General features: G+C 29.6%; 2 protein-coding genes across 7 annotated transcripts in view; one reads left to right on the top strand and one right to left on the bottom strand.

The window, feature by feature from the left end:
* LOC117232313 (HEAT repeat-containing protein 5B) overlaps positions 1–24559 on the top strand; it is a 34806-nt gene that overhangs the window by 231 nt on the left and 10016 nt on the right. For 2 of the 4 annotated variants that reach the window (XM_033491644.1, XM_033491641.1), the window contains exon 1: positions 24234–24525. The exons of 1 other annotated variant lie outside the window; for it this stretch is intronic. The gene's annotated coding sequence lies outside the window, so the exon portion shown is untranslated. Of the gene's footprint in view, positions 1–24233; positions 24526–24559 lie in introns of those variants that run through there. One more of the 4 variants, XM_033491643.1, reaches the window with a different exon arrangement.
* LOC117232314 (scavenger receptor class B member 1-like) lies at positions 479–17526 on the bottom strand. 3 transcript variants are annotated; one of them, XM_033491647.1, is made up of 11 exons: positions 17166–17526; positions 13863–13961; positions 8168–8259; positions 7858–8018; positions 7614–7758; positions 6359–6559; positions 2866–3026; positions 2492–2778; positions 1876–1994; positions 1309–1434; positions 479–823 (listed from the first exon to the last, which is right to left on the bottom strand). In XM_033491647.1, exons 2-11 carry the CDS (start codon positions 13894–13896, stop codon positions 563–565), a joined length of 1587 nt encoding a protein of 528 aa, XP_033347538.1. In that variant the 5' UTR covers positions 13897–13961; positions 17166–17526; the 3' UTR covers positions 479–562. The 3 variants fall into 3 exon arrangements, with proteins under 3 accessions (XP_033347538.1, XP_033347536.1, XP_033347539.1); XM_033491645.1 differs by having other exon boundaries at positions 17253–17525; XM_033491648.1 differs by lacking the exon at positions 17166–17526 and adding an exon at positions 15889–15908.

Below are 24559 nucleotides of genomic sequence, written 5' to 3'. Positions count from 1 at the left end.
AGTATACAAATGTCATACGTTATATTTTTCTTTTTATACATTACCAGAATATATTCATTATTTTATATTCGGCAGATTTATATTATTGGTTATGTTACATATTGGTAACATATGTATACATAAGTATATAAATCCAATATGTAACAAATAAAATACTGTAATAAAGTTTCTATATGTATACATGTGATAGAAGAAATATTATTACAATATTATTTATAACGTACCTTTAATTATGTGTAACGAAATATCAAATGCATTCCGTGGTACATCAAAAGAGAGCGTAAATTACTAAATGAATAAAAGCATGCAACGATAATATTCTGTTAGAATAATATCGATCCATATCGAGAATATTTTTAGCGCAAAACCCTGAATGTGTACTGTAACGTAGAATACCTTTTGCCGTATTCTGAGTCAATCAAAGTATGTAATAGAGAGCGTTGGTGCATTTTCCACTCATAGGAAAAAAAAACGAATATTATTATCTAATGTTAAAGTATATTTAGTTATATTAAAATAAATTTGAGCATCGTACACGAGTACTTTTATAATGTTTGGTTAGTCAGTTTTTGATAGCCGATAAAATTTGTATCGTTGTGTATTGACCATAGTGTAATGGTACTCGTAAATCGTAGCTATCTCTCCTGTCTACCGGAAGTGATTGTTGTTGCTGTTTGGTGGTCCACAATGTGCTTATCAATAATACGAACATCGTCACCCCTGCGATAGCCAATAACCATATTAATACCTCCTGCATTATTGGTCCTACTTGAAGCAGCAATCTCACGAGGAACAACAAGTCACTGGGTACTTGAGGTATTACCTGCAAATAAATTTATGAAAATATAAGTTTAAGACATTATGGTTGCTTGTAATTGGAATTGTTATAACTTTCCAATTTTAAATATGTATTTTTCGAAAAATGATTATGACTAGCGTAATATATATTTGTAGCATAATTAACATATTAAACATTATATGTTCGTATTGAATAGACCTCGAAGCACTTGAAACCTGAATGAACATTTGTTCAATGCTATTTAGGGTTACATCTCACAATACTCATACATATCCTACTCTCATTTTATTACCACGCTTAAGTATATATAGAGAAAATGTTATCGGACAATGTGTTAAACAGGTTTATAAAACAGGCGATTATTTGTGATGGTATTAAGAATGTTGATCTGTCGACATTAAAGGTAGATTAAAGTAGATTAGGTAGAGCTTTATTCTACATGCCCATTGTTAATTACGAACGGTTTTACGAGCATGTTAGATGTAAAAATCTGAATGAAGAATACTCACCAGGTCACTCCAGAATAATGGTATTACTAAGTTATTAAAAATTTCAATCTGTGAATTGTACTGAACAGGATGCATAACAAGATTGATCTGTACTTTTGAGTTTACTTTCATCGGGAAGCCGATTGTCTATGAAGAAAAATGAGAAAAATATGTTCTGTTAATCATCGATTCTCAATAATAAAATTCGACTTCGGTTTTTCTTTATTGAAAACTATTCAATGGATTTAATTGCTTTGTTGATTTTTAATGGTTATTAGTACCAATCTTACGAGCACATTAAACATTATCGTTGTTCAATTAGATAACTAATAGATCGCTTTCGAATATTTACGTTATTCTCGCATATTATGGCTTTACTTGTGAAACACGGCGTAACACTTTCGTTAAGGAGAATGTGCTTTTGATAAAAGTTGCTCAAGCAGTAGCCAGCCTCGCAATACTTACATAAATTACGAAGCAAATAATAAAATCAAAGAAAGAAGCTACGTTACGTATCTTAAAACGATCATAATTGGCAAATAATTCCTCGCAAATGTTAATAAGCTAGTTGCTTAGTATTGTATTTACCGGTTCTAGAATTATCTTCGTGGTGTGTTTTTCTGGATCTGGATTAATACCTTCGATATTCTCCTGTAAACTGGGATCGGCGTGAAGAAAATGCGGTAAAGACATTGCTGCAGGGATACCTTAAATAAGTAAGATACCTTAATAACAAGTACTTTTATATATCTGTATTAGTTATTACGTTTCAATCAACGTTATAAAGAAAAAGCACTATAAAATATCTTGATCTCGATGGAAATTTCTAAGTTTTCTAACCTTTTAAATTTGTTAAGAAAGGGTATAAAAATTGTACTTAAGAAAGTTGGTTATCAGTTTCAAAAACAGTATAACAGCTACGTTCAAGAAACGATTAGTCTAATATTGTTTTATAGAAATGTTTGGTAGACACGTGGTCTAACACTCTGCATTATGTGCGCAAAGTTCAGCTTTTGACATTTAATGTTAGAGTCTGGCCGATGATGTTAAGCTCACAGGTAGTAACTTTGCTATTCTGATATTTAGTCGGCGAGTCTGATTCGTGCAAGAACTTATATCATCCAACAAGCCAACGTATGGTGAGCTAGAATTGGTAAGAAATCTAATATCGCTAAGTATTCATCAGTTAATAAGAGATACGTACTGTAGTAACACGGCGTCATGTCAGATAGCCCTTTCTTTAAACATTTTCCTTTTTTCTTACAATAACACGTATTATCCGGATTTCCATCAGGAGTATCTAAGAAATTGTCTGACATGCTGTAAAGATAGCCACCTAGACCGTTTTCTGCTACCACTTCCTCTTTGAAAACAATTGGTATCGTTCTGCAGAACGCTTTCCTGAATATTCTGAATGCAGCACGTTTGTCTAGATATGCTGGGAATAATTCTCCTTCGGTGCTTCCTCTAATGAGATTACAAATAGTATTCCTGTAATGTGAAGTGTTTGCGATAATATTCAATTCTTCCACATAACTTTTTATTAATTAATTTTTGTTGTTTTTCCTCTCCACTTACTCTGGATATGTTTCGTTTCCATTATCTTCTCGATATCCCCATTGTGACATTCCTGGACTGCCGTTGTATAATTGAATACTTAAATAACGTCCTTCTTCCTCGGTCATATTCTCATTGTGCCCGACATTCATGAGCACGACGTTGTTTCCTTCGTCATACATCTAAAAAAGTTGTCAATAAATGCTTTTCGTGAATGCACTTTGATCATCGATCAATCGCATTTTCGATATAAATGATATAATTTCACAGTTAATATAAATTTCAAACGCAAAAGCGTGAAAAATTGCGATTAAAGGTATAACAAAATGTTTAATCGCTTCTTAAAATATCGATAAACGTAATTCGAAAGAAGAAAAATGGATATTATTAAGAAATAGTATCCATTTTCTAGCATTCCCGTTGCAAATTGACAATAAACGATTAAGTTACTGGTGGAAATATTAATATTGAAGTAAGCGGAAACATCATAGATCATAGAATTATTTTTAATTATATCTTGGTGGGTTGACATTTCTCACATATTTTCTAACGATAAGGAAAACACACGCGAATGACTGTTTGTATATAAGTGAGAAATCATGCCAACGTGAATAAGAGTTATACGAAGTCGATTATTATAAAACGTGCATTGAACTTGACATGATATATGATTTGCGCTTGTTACTATATATTATGCAATTATATCGACTTATTCGAAAAAAAGCGAGATTCTTGAAATGTATTGTGCACCACCATATGACGAAAAAAAGAATGGGACAAGATACATATATTAAAAACATAACTTTCTGTTGCTGAATTCTCATATGCTATTTAAACTATTCTACAATTTGAAATGATATATTTCTATATTAGTTAAAACTTAATATTTTGAATTGATCAAATAAAATCATTTTAAAAATTTTATTCTATTAAAAATAGAATTTTATGCCTAATAAGATGGGATTTTAATCATTTATGAGATATTTTTATAATTGGATATAAAAATATCCATGATATAAATTAAGTAGTTTTAAAAGTCAACAAGACTAACGATAAAGAATAACTTCCGATCAAATTCATTCGCTGAACATACACTGGGACAACCTGTTCATGTTTACTAATATATAGTTGTTTTTTGTGCAGTTAAAAGTTGTTGACACTAACCTCGTGAACCATGAAATGCATGTTTGCACAAACAGTGAAAGGAGCAACGGCTAGAAATCATTGCGTAAATCTTCGGTAATTTGGCGTATTATACTTGCAATATGGTGCACATGTGTATATCTGATATCGCATTTGACTCATGTATTTGTGTATGTATATATATATATAATGTTATATTTTTCACACAATCGTTAAATCGCGTGGAGCTTGTATGTGTAATTGACGGTTGGAAGGTGTTGATGTGATCGTGCATATGAGAGTTCTGCAACAAAAAGCTTGAAATGATTCGATCGATTCATATACAGACGAAGTTAGTTACTTGTGTCAATAACCGGTATATTATTTATTTAATTTTTTTCGTCGCTAATTTATCTCATACGCAATACGATACTGGAATTGACGCATTTGCGTCAAGTTAATCTACTCATGTCGATGGTGTTTGCAACTAATTATTGCAATCTTGTTTACAAAATTGCCAGTCTTAAATTGTTTGCAGTTTAAATAGTTTATATTTCAGATATGTCTAATTGCCGGACGTTGCTCTTAGTATTTTCATTACATCCTTTAGGATGTTATTAGCATTTGAAGATTAGGAGAAAAAGGGGAATGCCGATTTTAACGAATTTTGACATTTTTTAGTTTTACATTTACAAAATTTTTTCGTATGCTCTTCATTTCCGTGTGCTCTTTATCACTGGATATGTCGCATTATGAATTAAAATTTTTTGAGTATTGCAATTATAAAAAATTAAAATGTACAACGAAAAAACTCTCATTAAACTCTAAAGAATGAGAAGTATTCATGTGTTATACATATGTTATTTAAAATTATAAGTGAAAGTTGAAAATGACGCAGAATAAAATGGTGTTTTATTTTGATATATGAGAAGATATGAAGCTACGACATTATGATATCTAAAAATAAATTTGCGTTTTCGGGGAAATGCTAAAACTTGATATTCTCCCTTTCTCTTACCGAACCTTTATTCAAGGTTTCGATAAATTGAGAACTTTCTATTGTTTAGTGTTTGGTGGTAAAAGTTTCTCTTTCAGCAATGCTGTAAAAATATGTATTGATATTTGTTCTATATACAGGATGTATGTATGCTACAACTATTGCCACAATTTTTCAGTGACGATTTCATTCATCGCATTTTACTTCCAATAATCTGACAAAAAAATGTTTCAAACAAAAGTTAATCAGTTTTCAAAAAATTATTTTTTCAATGAATCGTTTTTTCCTAGAATTCACAGTTTCCAAAAAAATCAATTTGAAAAGAAATTACAAATTTTCAACTTTTGAGATGTTTTGTGCTATTAGAGTAGGAGCTTGTAGATAATATAAAATGATTTTATATAAATATTAACTTAAAAAACATTATATTTTAATAATCTATTCATATTTACATCTTTGAGTATATAATTTTTTAATATTTTTTTTGTATTTTGTTTTTTTTACGATAAATTATAAAGCATCCTTGGCTTGTCAGGACCAATAATAAGTTTCGCAATAATAAGTTTCGTGTTTTTCTCCTGCTTTGTTGTGTGTACGAACACACCTTATAATCCCTTTTGGTTAGTGTTAAAATTACATGGAGCTTTCCATTTAACCGAATTTCATCACAATTAGCACGTCGAAGCTCGACAGAATCTTTTTATCTCAACCGCAACTCAATAGCTACTACTGCAAAAGCACAAAACATCTCCAAAGTTAAAAACGTAAAATTCTTTTCAAAATTAATTTTTTTGGTTCTAAGAAAGGACAGTTTGGAGATTCGTATTTTGCTCACAAAGGTCTACAAGAATCGCCTATTGAAAGATACAAAATTAAATACGCGTCAAACAGTGTTAACGGAAGTCCCTGAAGAATCGTGACGAGAGTTATACCATTCACCTAGTATAGAGCAATGGTTCATGAAAAGCAAAGATCAATGACAAAACGTGACGTGTAATTGTTCGTTACAAGTGCTTTTGCGAAAGAGTTTCTTATGCATTTGATTATTCCGTTTACGAAAGCATTGGCAAAGCAATTTATAATAATGATATGTATATTGTATGATTCCTTCTGTATTTATTGCGTGTGTTTGTCTTGAATAACTAATCTTACATTTTATTAGCTTTTGTATGATAACTCTTGGAAGACTTTTCTTAGAACAGAATAACGTATGTAAGTACTATGTGATAAATATCGCACTTTAGAGTTTACTTATCATATGTATAAGTAGATTTGTTAATGTGCTTAGGTTTTCTTGGAGGTAAATCATCACTTATTCTTCCTATATTTATTTGTTTTATTAATTTTAATTTTAACATTAATTGTTTTTATTTACAATTAAAGAAAATAACTTACCCTGTCAAGCAGCCCGAATTTGCCGAAGTTTATGAAACTTGGCATGATGTTGCTTGCAAGATGAATCAAAGTATCTTCATAGCCCCACAGATAATCGTGAACGGTTAAATGTAATATTGGTTTACTGTCTAACAAGTTTATCAGGCTATTCAAAGGGTAGTTCACAAAAAATCCAGCATCGTGCAGCGTTGAAAAGGCTCCCTGTGAGTGTTAAAAGTATAACAATACATATAAGAAAAATTAGAATCATTAATACAAACAATACAACGAATAAGAATATAGTACGTACTAAAACTATTCAGATATAAGAATCATGGATATATATATGGAATAAGTTAATAATGATATTAACTTATTTTATTGATCATGGATTTATTGCATCGCGTGAGATAGTTTTGCATAAATTTAGTGCGCATTTTAAATATCATTTCAGAATAAATAATCATGGATATGTGACGTAAAGAAAATAATTTTTTAATGGAATGACATCTCGAAATTCTATTTGTAATATCGTATATTAATTGTCGTAACTGACAACAAATAAAATACTATAATTAAAGTAGTAAATCTCCTATGATGATTTATTACTGATTTATTACTGATTTATTACTGATGATTGTTCCTTTTATTAGCGAAAGCTGGATAATTATATCACGGATAACGACTTTGAAAATGTAAAATATCGTTGAACTGTTATCATAGGAATTTTTATGAATCACTGCGACTAATGATTAATTAACATTTGCTCACATAATTATAATAGGAGCATAAATTGATAATTGTAAGATTACTTCAATTAAACAGTTTTGTACTTATTCAGTATTTTGCATACTCTTAACACTAAATCAATCTCACGTTAAAGAATATGGTATCGTAAAACTATCAAAGCATTTTCAAAATTGATCATTTCATGTCAATGCTTAAGCATTATTGAAATGTGACCATCAATAAAAAAAATGAACATATAATGTTCCCATATAAACTTTACTATCGGTAAGCTTCTCATCCTATACATTTTTATTAGTATCTTTCTTTGTTGTTGTACACAACCATATTAATTAAATGAACTATTCTCTCTGAAAAAACTTTTAGAATTTCTTACTGGAATTTTTGAATGCTTACCGTCAGAACGTTAGAATGATTGAAATGTTGTATGCGAAACCATATTATGACGATCATAATTAATTGATTAATTACTCATACATTTGTAAATAATAACATTATCCATCGATTTATGAATTTAGTATTTACTTACCAACATGGGTATGTTTGGAGCAAACACCGTATCTACTTCCGGATTGCCAATCGACAGTTCTGGTACATACACTATCTTTCTCTTTGGAACGTACGAAATCGTGTTGTTCTCGTGCCAAGTGACATTTGTGTTTTCTAAAATTTCTCTACGAGTGAAAAGAAAAAACCAATTATGAATAGTTTGTCAAAATGATGAATAGTCTATCTAACTTATAAAATGAAATGGAAAAGTTTGTATTAATTACTGGTACACGTAGGGGCCAACTTCTTCAACTTTTAACTTTACTCCGCCTTCAAGAAATTCTTCCGCATTTGTGATATTGAATATGTATATTTTCATGTAAACATCTACGATAGGCTTCCTCCATAGTTCAAAAATCAACGAATTCGGTGTCATTCGAAGTTCCTGAAACAAGTTTTTGCAATTAGCACGATGGTTTGTTTTCAGACAAGCTGAGTAATTTTGTTTCAATGTCTCGAGAATTGTCATAGAAACTTATTTACGAATTTTAAATTACAATTTCTACGAACATGGTATAATTTAGGTACACTTACTTGATCTAATATTAATTTCATTGGATTGATAGTACGTAGAAGGCAAGCCAAAATGCTGCAACTGATGCCTACTGAGAAGAATATTATGCATTCTGTAATAGAAAAGAAAAATGATTAATAAAATTTTTTTAACTTTTTTGTTAAACAATCTTTTTCATAGGAAAACAAATATAAAACTAGTATTTTATGTCTGTCTCTATCTTTCATATGATAAGTTTTACAAAATAAAAGTTAAAACATCTATTATATTAATACTTTTCCGATATAAGTAGGTTAGTCATTTTTTATACAAAATCTTGAGCTGCATCGATTAATGTATTAAGAAATATATGATCCCATTAAAAAGAAAACAAAGTTGACCTCCATATGATTTTTACGCTTCTACCTACAGAAAAACTAATTGTAATATTAAAACATGCCCGCCTTGAAGCCATTTATCCTTTATCTGAAACATTTTTCAATATAATTAATGGTGTCGAAAATATTTCAGCTTAAGGGTAATTCTCGTGCAACAACACTATATGCAAGTAATTTTTATAAATTTTTTTCGAACCAACTATTGTTTATATGGGGCTAAACGTTTTTGGGATATAAATAGGGAGTTTTAAATGTAATTTTTTTATTCCAGTTTCTTTTATTGTTTATTATATATTAAACAAGTCTCGTGATCATCTTTAACAATAGTTACGTTGTTGGCGTGCAGAATAGCATGCATTACTATCATCAGAATGCAAAAATTAAGAAATTTTCTTAAAATTAGATAGCTTATGTGATTGAATCTATTTTTGAAAGATAAACGAAAAATTTGGAAGTTCTAGCTTTTTAAAAAAATTGACTTTATTTGGCAGATAAATGAAGTTTATATTGTTCGAAAAAATATTATAAATAAATAACCAAGTAAAAATTTGAGGTTCAATCCCTGGATTGTAACAAAAATTTGTAACAAAGTGAACGAGTTTTGTCCAAAATTGACTAATCAATTTGTTTTTTAGTTATCGTACACGCTAGTTTAAAAAGTTATTAAACGTAACAGTTTAAAAAGTCAATGAACAATAAAAAGAATTGAAAGGAAAAACATAACATTTTTGTTTCAAGACTATATTTACATCCCAAGAACGTCTAGTCCATATAACTAGTAGCTAGTCTAAAAAAAATTCATAAAAATCACTTGCTTTTATTATTGTTACACGGAAATCGTCTGCCAGATAGGTAACTCAGCCTGCATATTACATAAATGTAATAATTTATTACGAATTACAAATTCATTGTTGAATGCCAGAAACGACGATTGGTCCAAGTTCTAAAATTCTGGATTATTTACATATGTCTGTCACTCTACTGATTATGAAAATCAAACTTATAAAAATAATTCATTAAATTGGAAGATAAACTAACAAGTACATATATTTACATCATATACAGATTAAATTAAAACATATGATAATTCGTTCAATGATTGCGTTTGAGATATGTAAATAATATATTTCACATATGTAGATAAAAGTGTTGATAGGAGTGCGAGGAGTACAATATACATATCTTCTTTTTGCATTTGTATTTTATTACTCTATAAATATTAATAACAATTCTATCCATTGGATAGTTAATCGCGAATAAATCTTGCGTCAATAAACTGAACAAGAAACTGAACAATATCAGATAATTTTCAGCTTTTTGTTGCATTATAACGTAAGTGCAATGTCAAGTAGTTGTCATTTATATTTCTTAATCGAACCTTGAATTTTTTAAACGTCTTTTTTTGACCATAGTACCACCGATGATCAACATAATAACATGCTAGGGCAATTTTGATCTCTTGAATTAACTAAATCTTAAGATGATTATGAATGATACATGAAGAATTTATTATGCAAGTTATGACGCATGTATTTACGCGTATGTAATTTCTCCTTTTAGTACAGGAATTCGATTATGAATTTGATTTTCAAGGAATTCTTTGTATTGGAGAGCAATTTATAGGATGCGTATTTTGGATAAAGTGATTAACGTTGCAAATTTTTTTTGGAACAGATTTGAAATGTCAAGATATAAATATTATTGATAATCGTCAATCATGTTCTACGGTACGTTTTGTGATTCGCACTATCCTGCTTACCTTGACTCAAATTCAACATTAAGTAACATATAAACCTAAAAAAAAGGACCAGTTTAAAAACGATTTCTTCGGTTAGGTGGATGGTAAAAGTATTACGTAAATGGTGGATGGTAAAAGTACGTAAATTGCAGGTAATTCATGGTTTGCTAAAAATTAGGGTGTCCACGAAGTTTCGTATCGTTTTATTGTTACACTGACAAAAAGTTGGACAAATTGGGTCGACGATTCTTCCTGGGGAGGTTTTCTTACATTGTATGAATATGCAGAAATACGTGAATCACGCGCAATACGTTTTATGAGCGATTACAGTGATTCTAGCAAATTAATTTCCACTTATGAATAAATGACGTATGTAAGTATCGAAAGCATCTCGTCCCGGAATTTAAGTGTTGAATATATGTATTACAGATTACAATATTATTTCCTAAGAGAAATTATTTCATTTTGGAGATTTTGAACATTTATAGTGATATGTAATGAAATATTTTATTTACAACTTTAGACTTATAGTAATTTACAACTTGATAATTGTAAAAGGTTGTTTGCTGTTTGTTTATTGTAAAAGATAATAAGATGCACTGAAGGTTAAAAAATTTATAGATTCGCTCAATTTATGATTTATTGCTTTTTAAGAAGAAGAGAAACAAAATAAAAATAGTTGATTCCGTTCCAACGAACTTGTCAATATACCTATCCTTTTTACTACGATAGTGTCATTTTTTTTTATTACAGACAAATACGACAGACGAGTAAACAAGACGAAAGTTATTTTTATCTAGCCATGGTAACGTAATACTGAAATTATTCTAGATAATGAAGTACTGACTTACTACCAATGCGCTTTTAATATTCCTAAACAAATTAAAATTTGTTTCTCTGGATCCATCAATATAATTGGTTATTTTCTTAAAAGTATGCAAATTTATAGCTTGCATAATATAGATAATTAAAAATATATTCCTTAGTAGAATAGATATTCATAGTTATTTATTTTAAAATAAGTAAAATTATTATTACTACTGTATTAGTATTAGCTTCCTAAAGCTCTATAAAACAATATGAGGCATTGTCATGTTTGTACATAGCTGGAGTTGCGAGGTCTCGCGGGTCTGTCTCATACTGTCTGTACTCTGTACTCTGTAGCTACATAGCTTAACAAAACGTAATTGTAACGCGTACCATTGGGAGCTATTGTGTGTATACGAAAATGGTGTGTGTGTTTATTTACAGCTACATAGCGAAAGTAATGTATGCAAATGTCATTATGTATGAGCTAATAATTGCTACGGTGGACAGATGTCATTTACTTTTTTAGTTTAGCGACGTGATTTGAATGAAGAACAATTAAAACGATAATCGGTGACAACATACGTTATTACATATGTAATCTCGATATGTAAACCTATCATGAATAGAGAAATGATATATTATATATGTATATTATTACATATTCAATGTACTAATGGAATCAGGATGTTATGTTTGTTATTGCTATTGTTTTTCATTAAACGCATAAAATTTTAATTTACAAACTAGGAAAATGTAAACGAAAGTTGCATATGCAGTATCAAGAATTCAAGAGATAAAGTTTGTCAACTTCAATAGAATTCAGTATTTTCTGCACGGAGCCCTTATTCAACTAAACATAACCAATTCCCAATACAGTAAGAATTAATCCTTGACCTAAAGACTCTGGCCATTCACAAATCAAAACAGTTTGTCGGAAATATCATGCCAGCCATTAGTTATGACTATTCACGTATATCTACGTAAAAGTATTATAAGAATCGAAATTTTTTAGTTGTATTGCCATTCATATTGAATCATTATGTCATTTTGTTTCGAATGATACAAAAGCGATGAATGAACACGTAACTTTTTTTAATAATAATTCGATGTTTTTAATGGAAACAGGAGGTAAAACAGGAGGAAATTAGTGGAATATAAAGTATTCGAATAAAACGATAAAGACAGAATTATGATGTAGAAGTATTTTAGTCAGAATTTAACGAAGTATTAACAATTAAACTAGAATCACGAAATTCGTTATCTCCAGTTCTTCCGATCAAAATATACTAATTGATAAGTTTGGATTATTTATGAAAGTCTCTGACATGTCGTGTAACATTATGGCGATAAATGTCTCATTAATAAAAAGTAAAAGGTTCCTCTTATCTCAAATATCATACAAGATCTCAAATATCATAGATTTTTTATTTAGTAAAAAATTCAGCGTGACCTACCGATCATTCAAGACAAAGCAGGAAGGTATTTGTGTTGAGGTCAAAATCATGCTATCATATTAACATTCCTTGACTTTCTTTAGAAATGAAATTCAGCATGTACATTTTTCGAAAGTCTCTTACGAAACTTCGGTATTTTATTACCGGTTATACACGTTTGAGTAGTTTTTCAATGGCCGAGAACTTTAAACGGTTACCAAAGTTGATACTAGTTAATATATGTTAATATATGACATCCCGAATCATCGAAATCTCAAACCATTTTCAATGAAGGAACTTTTTTGACGGACAATTTATTAACATTCTATCCGTTAGATGCTTGTTACACATAACAGACAGTTAAAGTGAAATACATACGCATATGTCTCAAAGTTCTTTTATCTACTTTTTGACTTCGTTTAACTCGGTTTTCTTTGATTCATCAAAAATTGTTTTCAAAGCCTCGATTACTTAATATTCTCGAAAAGTGATATGTTTATATCCTAATACTTATGGAGTATACCATAAAAATTTATGATGTATCCAATGATCATAAATGATTATATAATTATATAACTAATTTAAGATTACGGAATTAACGTCTAGAAACCAGAAATGAAATCTAAACCGTATTTGATTTTTGTCTGACGAGTTAAAACATCAACTATGGAACGCCTAACTGAAAATAATTATTTATACTGTATAAGATAAAAAGAAGAAATAGAGGCTGACAAAAACAACGTCGAAGGAAAACAGGAAAATAAGGAAAAGGTATAATCATTTCGTGCAACACTTCTGATGTTTTTTCCATATTGTTATTTTCATGTAATTCATATATTTAGATAATGAAAACATATTGTTAAAACTTGATCGAGGTTGCGATCGAGCATTCGCAGCGAGTAACAAGTTTTTCTACGTTATAGATCGCTGCCTGGTATTAATAGTAACAGAACTAAAAAATTTTCAAATTTGGTTTTATTGAATAGAACGTTTATATTATGTTATACGTCTATATTATATATTACTTTTATCGCGTAATACGGTATATTTATAATTTCATCAGATATGTGTCTCGTCAGAGGGTAAAATTATTACTTGTGCCGTTATCACCTTGGCCTTAACTGTACAGCAACACTTTCAGTTGTTTTGTGACGCTACAAATGGAAGCTTGCATTGCTTTCGCAAATAGTGGCATATCATGTGTTAAGCAAGCCTTATATGGCCTTACGAAAATTTCTTTGTAAATATTAAAAAACCACTCACAATACCGATTGTTGACATATTTATAAAATACGATATGCTTAATGATACTTATTGATTGACGTATGCATATATACACGTACATACGATTACTCACTCTTAAATTGCGGCAGCGGGTTTGTGAATTTCATGGTTGCGACCTGGTTTTCGCGTGTCTCGTTGCCTTACTTTTTTCTGTCTCCTTGATCGTAAAATTCTGAAACAGAGGGATTGCTTTATTATAGCGCCTTATTGATCAACTCTGTAACCCTAATTCAATAATACGATAATTTGTTTTCACTCAGGTACGAAATAAGAAAGAATCTCTTTTTCTCATAAGAATTGGAAAAATTTTTGTTACAGTCTCATTTTCGAGGTAATAATATTTAAGCATGTAGCACATGTTTTATTAGTCTTACTATTATATCTTGTTCCTACTGCCATAATTACTAATTTAATATTTTATAAGATAGGCGGAATGTACAAACATACTCATCTGATGAAGTATACGTTTCGAACATACTATTCTACTAGGAATAATGTGATTGTATAATACGGGAAGTTTAGAAAGACATGTGCAAACACGGTACATATATCTATTCGACAAAGTCTGACTGGGAAAATAGATCTAGAAACATGTTAAAATTACGTTCAAACTATACATATACATATTCCAAGTTTGAAGCGGAATTTCATCTTAATTTGTCAAGGTCATTGACACGTGCGTGTTATTTGCGCAGCTATTCACACACCTATGAACAAAATAACCTTTTTTTTTTGGTGGTAGAATTTTTCATCCTCGAATTTTTATTCCTTTCCTGTTTTTCTTATACATATTTAATGTATCTGGTGACAGGCGTTTGAATATAACTCGAACATCTACATGGTAGATTGTAGATTTTTATCGGTAATATATATCGAGAATTTGCAATGATAATAATACGACAGTAACCATTTAGAGTAAGTAATTGCAGCAACATTATGAATAAAAATGTTCTTCGGGACTTCTATTACTAATAAGAATAATTAATTATTTTATGTCGAACGAACAGCAAAAACAGTTGATAAATTAATTGGACGAATTTTGAATTCATAAGTTAATAGCTAGTGTGTCTTGTAATTTTTAAATGTGAGAGCCGAATCATCGATATGTCATAGATAAATGATCATCAAAATCAACGAATCGATAAAGGTTAAAAAAGAACTTATATAGGCGTTGCTTTGTGATTTAATTAATGCGTTGATCTAGCCAAAACCTTTGGTTAAAAACTTGGGAAAAATTCATATATAATTTATGATTTACGCATAAATCTTCTCTGGTTCGCCTTCTTTTCTTAAATTATTTGATAAATTGGATGTTTTCTCGCTATATATCTCCTTCAATATTCGCATAAAAGATTCTTTCTTTTTGTTTTCTAGATATGATAAAATATATCATAAGGAAAATGTCATTTCTTTCTGATTTTAAATATTACTTTTTATGTAATACAATCGGAAGATCGTTGAATATGTTCGCATCTTGCTTCTTTTATAATTTTTTTCCGACTCTGTGATTAGAATTATATTATAAAACAACCGATATTTATAATTATTTTATTGCTATTAATCATAAACATTTGTGGTTCGAAAATACTATAAATATCACATTTGACGTCAGTTGAAATATTTCTTAAAACAACTCCAAAGCGTAACTAAAAAAAATTTATGAATAGATAATAAGCATTTCTTTACCGCTGTAAATAGCCCAGTAACTCTGATAATAAAATCCGCCTAGGATATAAAAATATTCGTTAATATCTCAGATAATGGTATGGCATGACATTCTCAAATTTTGTCAGTTTCTTAAATCATATTTTCCTTTTTATAGCCTTTGACGTCATTAAAAAATGTAAAGCTTTTTTTACCTTCGATATGAACTGATGGAATCAGGTAGTCGTTAAATTATTGTCTCTAAAATATTCGCACGCAAGAATACAAATTATGCTTGTTAACTCGTGAACATTTGACAATCAAAATACACTAATAATAAAGTAGGTAATAGTAGAGTAGAGTGGTTTGTATTTCGAGTACACAAATATACTGTGTTTAATTCGGACGAACTAATAAAACTAAATTTAGGTGTTGGGAACTCTGTTAAACATCACTGTGATCTAATTCGTCTAGTGATTTCAACGCCTGGTTAAGAACTCTTTATGTTGTGAAGCATGTACACCAACATTTGTGATCTGGAAACTTGGTAGAAGGTTATCTTCCCTTAAACATTTACTATCGAAGTTTCACATTTAGGCAAAACGAGTATTCTAAAAGGATTCAATTAACACCTTTATCCATCGTTTTGAATGTAAAACGAGGTACAAATTCAATAAAAATATTCTCCACACCTTCCTTAACTAAGGATTTATTCCTTTTTTCCCGGTGGAGTACACCAAATTTCTGACCGAATGAAACGCTAGTAGATTGAATGTTAAAAATTTCAACGGTATTTAAAACATTATCCTTATTTAGAAAGCAATAAGGAAACAAGATAGCGCAAGTATTATGAACTTACGTAAATGAAATAAAGTCTGAGCACTAAACATGTCTATTGACCACATATTTAATTACATTTTTAAAAGGGAATTTTTTGTTTTGAACACGTAATTTCAAATTAACAGTTTAAATAATTTCAATTTTTTAACAGTTAAATAAATTCACATAATTTTCGAGTTCTGTATTTATAATGATTAATTATGAAATATAACTTATAACATAGGCGTTATTCACTCATATTTGTTTATATCCCTTTTAATTTCACAAATGTAAGCGTAATTTTCTAATATCGCGCACAGTTATTAACATGATGACATAATAAACAAGGTGATCCGAGTAGGTGATCTGTCATCTTTCAAGTACGCATCTTGCATTAATATCGAAGTATAAAGCGAAAGAGAGTGCATATGCAGAATGAAACGTGTCGTGAGTACCTATGAAGCATCTCTTGGTGGAATCAGAGCTACCAAGCTGTTCGAAGAAAATATATTCTGCATACTTAATAACTCCAGCATACCTTGATGTTAACAATTTTTATGATCTTTACCCGCTGTTTCTTAGCATAGAAGTTCGTAGTTTCTCGCCTTGATACGACTGTTCTTAGAAAACGATTCATAAAAAGTATATGAAATATATATCTTCATATTTGGAAGAAAATGATTATTCACTATATTGTAAATAATTAGTGGCTTCATGTGAATTTCAATATAATTCTAATTTATTATTTTATCTATCTACACAATGAATCTCTACGAAATTAGAAAACACATTACGTTATTTGATTGTTAATTAGCCTCATCATTTTTGATTCTTAATTTATTGTATTATTTCGGGTGCCGCATTGTTTTATCAATCAGGCAAAACTTTTCACATAATACGACGAACATCTTACCACATGCAAATTTTGTTATTTGTTGCGGACCGACTAAAATTTGGAGAGAATACAATTGTAGCACATCACTCAAACTACTTTACTTACTGAGTTAGAACTTTAGTTCTAACAGGTCGTACTAATTCGAAGGTATAACGCACAGAGTGACAGGAACAACATGTATCACAGTTCCATCTTTCCTGTGCGATTCGGAATTTCGTTGTCAATAAAAAATAAAACTACACGTAGTTTGTTTAATGATCAAATTCGCGGCACGAACACGACATGAAAATTCGTAACTACTCCAACAAGACACTTTATATCGTTTGCCACTATACATTCCCTCCCTATCTTGCCATTAGTGAGCACGAGTCTTGTGTTCACTCTGCTTTATACTGTCTCCTGATCACTAACCCCCATACGACGCCAATGAAGACAACGTCTACGATTTCTCTCGTTCCTCGGACATCAATATACTGATAGGGCGCGATGTCTGGTATATAAAAAGTGATATATCCAAGACATCCTGTTAAATGGGAAAATATTCGTAATATGAGCTCAATTTCTAATTTTATTAAAATATCAAATTAATTTCTAGAAATAATTTGCTTTGGATTAAATTTAGAAGACTCGATTCTGTACATGTTAAAGTTTAGTATTTTGTGATCAAGTTATTTTTCTTTCTGCATTGAATTTTAAATCAAATATGACTGTTCTTTAAGCAAAAATAAATTATCTTTATTTATACACTGCTGGAAAAAAGTTGCGGACTTTGTTCCAACTTTTGCAAACAAAGCTTGCAAAAAATTTACAAAAGTAATAAATATTTAGATTTTCTGGAAGAAAATTCTTTGACGCCCTGCTTAATACTGAGCATTATGTAGCATTGGAAATATGGTCAACTTGTTTTTTAAAGTGAAAATTGAATAATATCTCTCATACTAAAAGCAGACTCATTGCTCGATTCAAAAAACGGAAGGAAGGTATTTATCACTATATTAGGAAGTGTATATAATTAGTGAAATATTTGTGGTAAACAATTAGTAAAGAAGTGTAATTAGTAAAACATTTAGTTTTATAATATCAAAATAAATATTTTAAATAAGAATATTTAAATAAACACAATTATACATTTATTAAAATAGATATTTTACAATATCAAATATTATTATCATTAATGTAGACAAACAAAATATTTTAAATACTAAGAAATGCATTTTTAGTAAAACTAGAAATACAGAGTGTATCAAAACTATATGTCGTACCATTGCAATAACATTCTACATCTCTGGTTTTATGGAGATTAGATAGTAAAAAAGGAACTGCAAAATTAAACACCTTGACCTAGAAATTCAAAGCCGAATCTTTTTGGTCTCTATCATGTTCCATTCATTGGGAAGATAAAACTTGTCAAAAGAACCATTATTCACAGTTGAATCTCTTGAAAAATCCTCTAAATTCTCTTGAAAAATAATATTGAGATTCCAGTTCTTATTGTTGGACTAACTTTTTCGACTCCTTTATATCTTTATACATTCTTTTGAATTAATTTGTTTCAGACGTATAAACGTCTAAAGATTACATAGGTAATCTTTAATAAATTCTCTTAAAAAAATTAAAATATTTTTACATGTATCCATATATCCACGTTCAGTATCCCAGAATGTAGATCCTTCTTAAAAGTATACTTTCAATGTCATTCTTTAATTGGTTCATTGAACCTATCAGTAATTCAGAAGGAAAGGTATTCAAAATTATTGACAAGCCGGTGGATTAAATAATTTGAGAAGACGCATAAATAATCATTCAAGGTTAAAAATCACTAAAATTCATTCTAACCAAATTAACAGTATCAAAATCAAAGAATTAGATTTAATCACGATACCCAATTAGATATAGTGACATAATATTCTAACTTTTATTTAGATATATTTTTATTTATTTATATATTATATTTTTTTATTTAGATGTATACATATAGGGCAAGTCAATAAGCTGTTTAAAATATCTTATTGCTTATTAAATTGAAAATAGAAAGTTTTCTATATAAAATGAATTGCATTCAAAAAGATTGTCTTTAATGAATGCGTTTTTATCTATTCTTTCAAATTCTTTGAAACATTGAATAAATTATTTCTACTTGTTTCTTTCAAATTCTAGAGAACCTTAAATTTTCTGGGATGAAACTGCACATTCTTATTAGTGAATCGATAAGAGAATGAATTTACTTATATCAAGGTGATCCTCTGTTAACCTTGAACCTCAAAACGAAAGTACATTACAAGTGACAATATTACCTGCTGCAGAAGTGATAAATTTATCGAGAACTCGCCGGTCTTACTTAAATTTTACTGGTTCTATTTGATTTTGATTGTATTTGCTTAAGCTAATTCTACACTGATAGACAATTGCCCGCAAACACGTATCGTAGACAATCATCGTAAAAAATCCGCAAAAAGACAGACACTGATTGGCTGCATCATGTTTCTGTGGACAATTGTCTGACAATGTAGACAGCTTCACTTGTGAATACAAACCGAACTGTGACTTACTGGAAATCTATATTAATTTTTTGACTCATAATGTTCCACCCATATGTATGTAGTGTCTACGTTAACATGACTTGACAAATTGGACAGTTCATCATTAATACTGGTAACTGGTCTCAAATCTTTTCTCTTTCTAATTATTAAATACATAAAGTATAATCTGTCTAAATTAATAATGAACTTTTAAATTCATTAATTTCAACAATGAAATTCGATAGAAAGCAATACGCGATCGTTTCACGACAACCGAAAAGTTTTTATGATATGTATATATGAAAAGGAACCCTAAGGACTCTTTTTAAAGACAATCAATAATATTGCCAATATTTCAAGATTCTTAACGGAAATGCAGTTTGTCAATAAATATTGACAATATTATATTGACAGTACATATTGATCCTTTTAGTTGAGAACCTTGAAATGCTGGCAACATGTATTGATAGCCTGAGGATACCCTTAATGATATAATGATAATCTTACGTGCAGTTCGCTTCTGTTGATACGTAATTACAACAGATCTACGATAAACATATGTATGTGTTTTCGGCATACCATTCGATGACGTATATTACTTTTTACCACTGCATACGTCAAACTTTTTTCAAGATGTCTGATGATGAACCTGTAAAGGATATAATAATAATATGTATCGTGTTCTGTAAGAATCGCTTTAAAATTTTATGTCGTATAGAAAACGTCTAGCTTTAGATTTCAATGTTAATTTCTCTTAAAATCGATTTGAGGTATTTCTGTAGTACCATCAAGAATAACTATTCAACGAAATCAGGTTTTGCTGATATGAGGATTAGAATCTGACATTATGATGGAAAAAGTTCATAAATATTTAATGACGAATGTGAATCTATAATATTTGGTGAAATATTCCACTTACCTGTTAGACAAAGCATAACTTGCTGGAAAATATCAATATTAAATAGTATTGTATAATAATAGTACACCACTTATTTTATTACAATTTATTCGCAATTATGCCCCACTTTAATTCAATTAACGAAATCTAAAGTATTCTGGCTACTTATTGCCATCGATGATTATACTAACACATGTTTTACCGTCTTTAACAGCAAAGATAGTTTATCACTGCACTCTCGATCATAAAGCTAACGAGTCTCTTGACAATGTTGCTAGTTATTGCCGTGAACCATAATAATCAGTGTCATCATTTCCTTTTATTTTCTTGGAGTTTCCCGATAACTTTTGTAGACCACGAGCAACACGAATGCTACTTTCATTTCAATGTTTATACAGTGACATTGTATGTATGCCGGGTTAACGTGTTTTAAAAAATAATTTGTAAATTAAGCCATGCCTGTAACAGCAATACACAGTGTGTTCCATTTATTTGTAAACATGTGTAAATATGTAAATATTTCGAAAACTATGCGATACGAAGAAATGTTTGAAACAAATGCTGCACGATGGTAAAAAAGACATGTCATATCGCTATTTATCTTACTGTGCGACGACCTTGAAAATCTCTGTACATGTCACGTTTATGTTTTTAAACGGCAACTATATTCTTTTATTACATATTCTTGTAGCAGATATCGAAGCGTTTTCAAAACGCTATTTATTTGTAACTTTCTCATAAACTACTATCGAGATACTAATTCTTAAGAAGGATACAAAATTGTATACCTTTTAATGGTAGACGCATAGGAGGAAAAGCGACTAATTGCTTTAAGGATAGAATTTGACATACACTTATTTTCTAGAGCCACTATAATGTACAAAGCCCGACCGAGTAACCACCCCGTTGTTTACAATGGATAACGTTAAGACCCTGATGACGCATCATATTTGAAATTTAATGTCTCGATAGTAATTTATACGAAAGATGCAAGTAGGTAGTGTTCTGAAAACGTTTCGATATCGGCTGCAAGAATATGAAATAAAAAATATAGTTGCCATTTAAAAATAAAGATCTTCATAGATCTTTTTAAGATCATTGCAAAATAAATATCGATATGAAATGCCTCCCTTGATATTATATAACGTTCGCTTCAAACATTTTTCCGTATCGCCTATAGTTTTCGAGATATTAAGATGTTTATTTAGGCATTTCCAGGTATTACACTTCCAGTTAAATGACACACACTATATGATAAAAGGGACAAGTAGTAGCGGGAAAGTTATTTAAATCGTTGCACAAATCGCGATCGATAAAGCTGGCAAAAACTATTAAAATATGTATCATGGAAATAGGATATGATGTAATAATTTCTAGGTTCGTATAACATGATTAGTGATATTGTATGCATTTAGGAGTGAGAGTTTTCTGCTCCATTTCATTCAGTTTCGTAATAAATAATGTAATTGATTTTCGTAATTTCCAAGATTCGGAGCAGACGAGTAGCGTCACAGTTACCGCAGCAAATTACTGCCGCGTTTGCGTATTTAATTTTTGTTGAAGTCTATAAGAGCGTTTTGCATTAATTTCCCGCCTAAGATTTGCATCCCGCGTAAACTGATTCGCATGAATTTATGCTATCCTCAAACGGCAAATTGTCGCGGAGGTGACGCTCGTCTTTACCGAATCTAACTCTTTCTAGTTATCCACATATTGTCGCATCATAACAAGGGGTAATAGCTATTATTAGTCTGCGAATGTTTATTGCAATTTGATAGTTTTACAGTAATTAAAGGAATAAACTTTTAATCAAGATTTGTTCTTATTATACTTTTCTTCTTAGAGTACTTTTTAAAAATAATTTATACAGCTTTACATCATATGCGTTTCAAATTTCCCATAAATGCATAAACACTCACAGTTTAATTATTATGTTTGCTCGAGTGTCGAGACACTAGATGAACGCAAAAAAGTAATGTACTGGTGACGTGAAATCCGTTGATATATTACTTACTGATACATGCAACTATGATAATTACGCATCTGTGGTTTAACGATCTTGGGACATTCAAATAAAAATCTAGAGGAGAGACAATCTTTACTCTTTTTTTTTTAGAACCTCTTAGTATCCGGAAAAATATGCAAAAAGTTATAATTAATAAAAAGTAGCAGAAGAGAACGCTACCTTCTACGATTGCAAGTACTTCCGTCGTTTATATAATAACCGTTTATAAATCTGAGTATTTGCGAATAGTGCATTATGCATTATGGAGACTAATGAAAAAAATGTAACTTCATCACGATTCATATTTATAAAGTAGCTTACATACATACGTATATTACATATATTAATCCTCAATTATCATGTATCTACGTAGATGTGTGACTAACAGCTTTGTTTCGCAGAATTGACTTTCCTGTTATGAAATTAATTTTAACAAGCGTTTCCAAAGAAAAGATGAATACTTTGTTTACTTCTATACATATTCCTAAAAAGCTCTATGTATAAAAAATCTTACGAATATCCAAAATGAAATGTTTTGGTGATATGGGCTTACCGTGGTAGAGAAATAAAGGATCCTTTTCTTTTTTAAATAAAGTAGTTTGACTGATGAAATGTTCAAAAAATGTGCTTATACATTTTTCTGCATAAATTAAAGACAGAAGGAGTGATGCAATTTTTTTCGAATAATTTATCAGCGCTAGGATACTAAAGAAAAAAAAAGGTAGTAGTGATACGATCATTAATGTTTGCCATTATCAGTGGACGTATCATTAACTGCGAAATTACTGTGACAAAGCATTAATTCAAAACATACATACATAGTATATAGATCGTACATTTCTTTACTGAAGGATATTAATGTTATAATTATCCATGAGATCCATTATGTTGAAGTTATTATGACTGAATGTTGATAATATTGTTTGAGTTCTTTCGTGAAAAGCGTACATCCCCTCCCCCCATGACTTACAAACGTGAATTTATAGCGCATATACGTGTTCCAATTGATTTTTAAACGTCATACAGTAAATACAAAATTGCATTCAGAAAATTTTTAATCAGTATGTATACGTTATAGATATGTATGCAACACAAAAATATGTATACATCTGATATAATGATTTGTAATAAAAAGCACCTTTCACAAGTGCGAATTTATTTACGTCAATATCCTTAAAAATAATTTTCAGCAAATTAAATTTTGTACTACTAGGAATCATATAAGAAAAAATTATTTTTATTATTAAAAATACATACTACATTTGAATATAGACGTATACTATAAACAGTATGATAAACTGCATGTGACATAAAGTAATAAATTAATTTGTTTATAAATTCAATATTAGTTGTACATATAGATTGAGTATGTTATAAATAATAATTAAATAATATATAAGATATATCTATATATTGGCTTCCATACATAGAAAAAAATTATTAACATTTTATATTTGTTATAGTAAAAAATTTTTTGATAATATATTTCATAATTACCATTTTTCAATTTAACATGATTTGTTATTTAATTAATTTTATAATCAATCATCAATTTTATAATCAATATAATCAATAATCAATCTAACATGGATGATATACGAACATAATAAAAATACGTCAAGTAAGCAGTCTTAATAATTCGTTGTCAATGTTTCTCTTCCAGATGATTACGATCTACCCTAACCTAAATCAAGTTAAGATTTGTCAATTACGTGGAAAAATTGTATCTTGCTGTATCCATTTATATAAATTGTTGAAAGGTGTTAAATACTGACTGACATGGTGTTTATAAAGTGATTTATTTTGCATCGTTTTATTTTTTAATGTGGAACGTAAATAAATACGAATACCAACAGTTTTACGTTGATGAAATGGAGTGATTACAAATATATTATATAAAAAGAAATAGAAAATTATGTTATTTCCTGTATACTGGTGATATCGGCAGTATTTCTGGTATTTAATTATATATTTTTATCAAATTTTAGTA

Source organism: Bombus vosnesenskii, unplaced genomic scaffold (genome assembly GCF_011952255.1).
Source record: "Bombus vosnesenskii isolate JDL3184/JDL3185 unplaced genomic scaffold, Bvos_JDL3184-5_v1.1 scf7180000013285, whole genome shotgun sequence".
Classification (NCBI taxonomy): domain Eukaryota; kingdom Metazoa; phylum Arthropoda; class Insecta; order Hymenoptera; family Apidae; genus Bombus; species Bombus vosnesenskii.
The sequence above is the reverse complement of the archived record's forward strand: the minus strand, read 5'-3'. Positions and strand labels throughout refer to the sequence as shown.

What these genes read in the sequence shown, in the direction of transcription:
- LOC117232314 (XM_033491647.1), bottom strand. Translation starts at nt 13,896, where the DNA reads ATGAAATTCACAAACCCGCTGCCGCAATTTAAGA. An exon ending in GTTGGCCCCTACGTGTACCA is followed by an intron (nt 7,759 to 7,857) that starts GTAATTAATACA and finishes TTTCACTCGTAG; the next exon opens with AGAAATTTTAGAAAACACAA. An exon ending in CTCCAAACATACCCATGTTG is followed by an intron (nt 6,560 to 7,613) that starts GTAAGTAAATAC and finishes TAACACTCACAG; the next exon opens with GGAGCCTTTTCAACGCTGCA.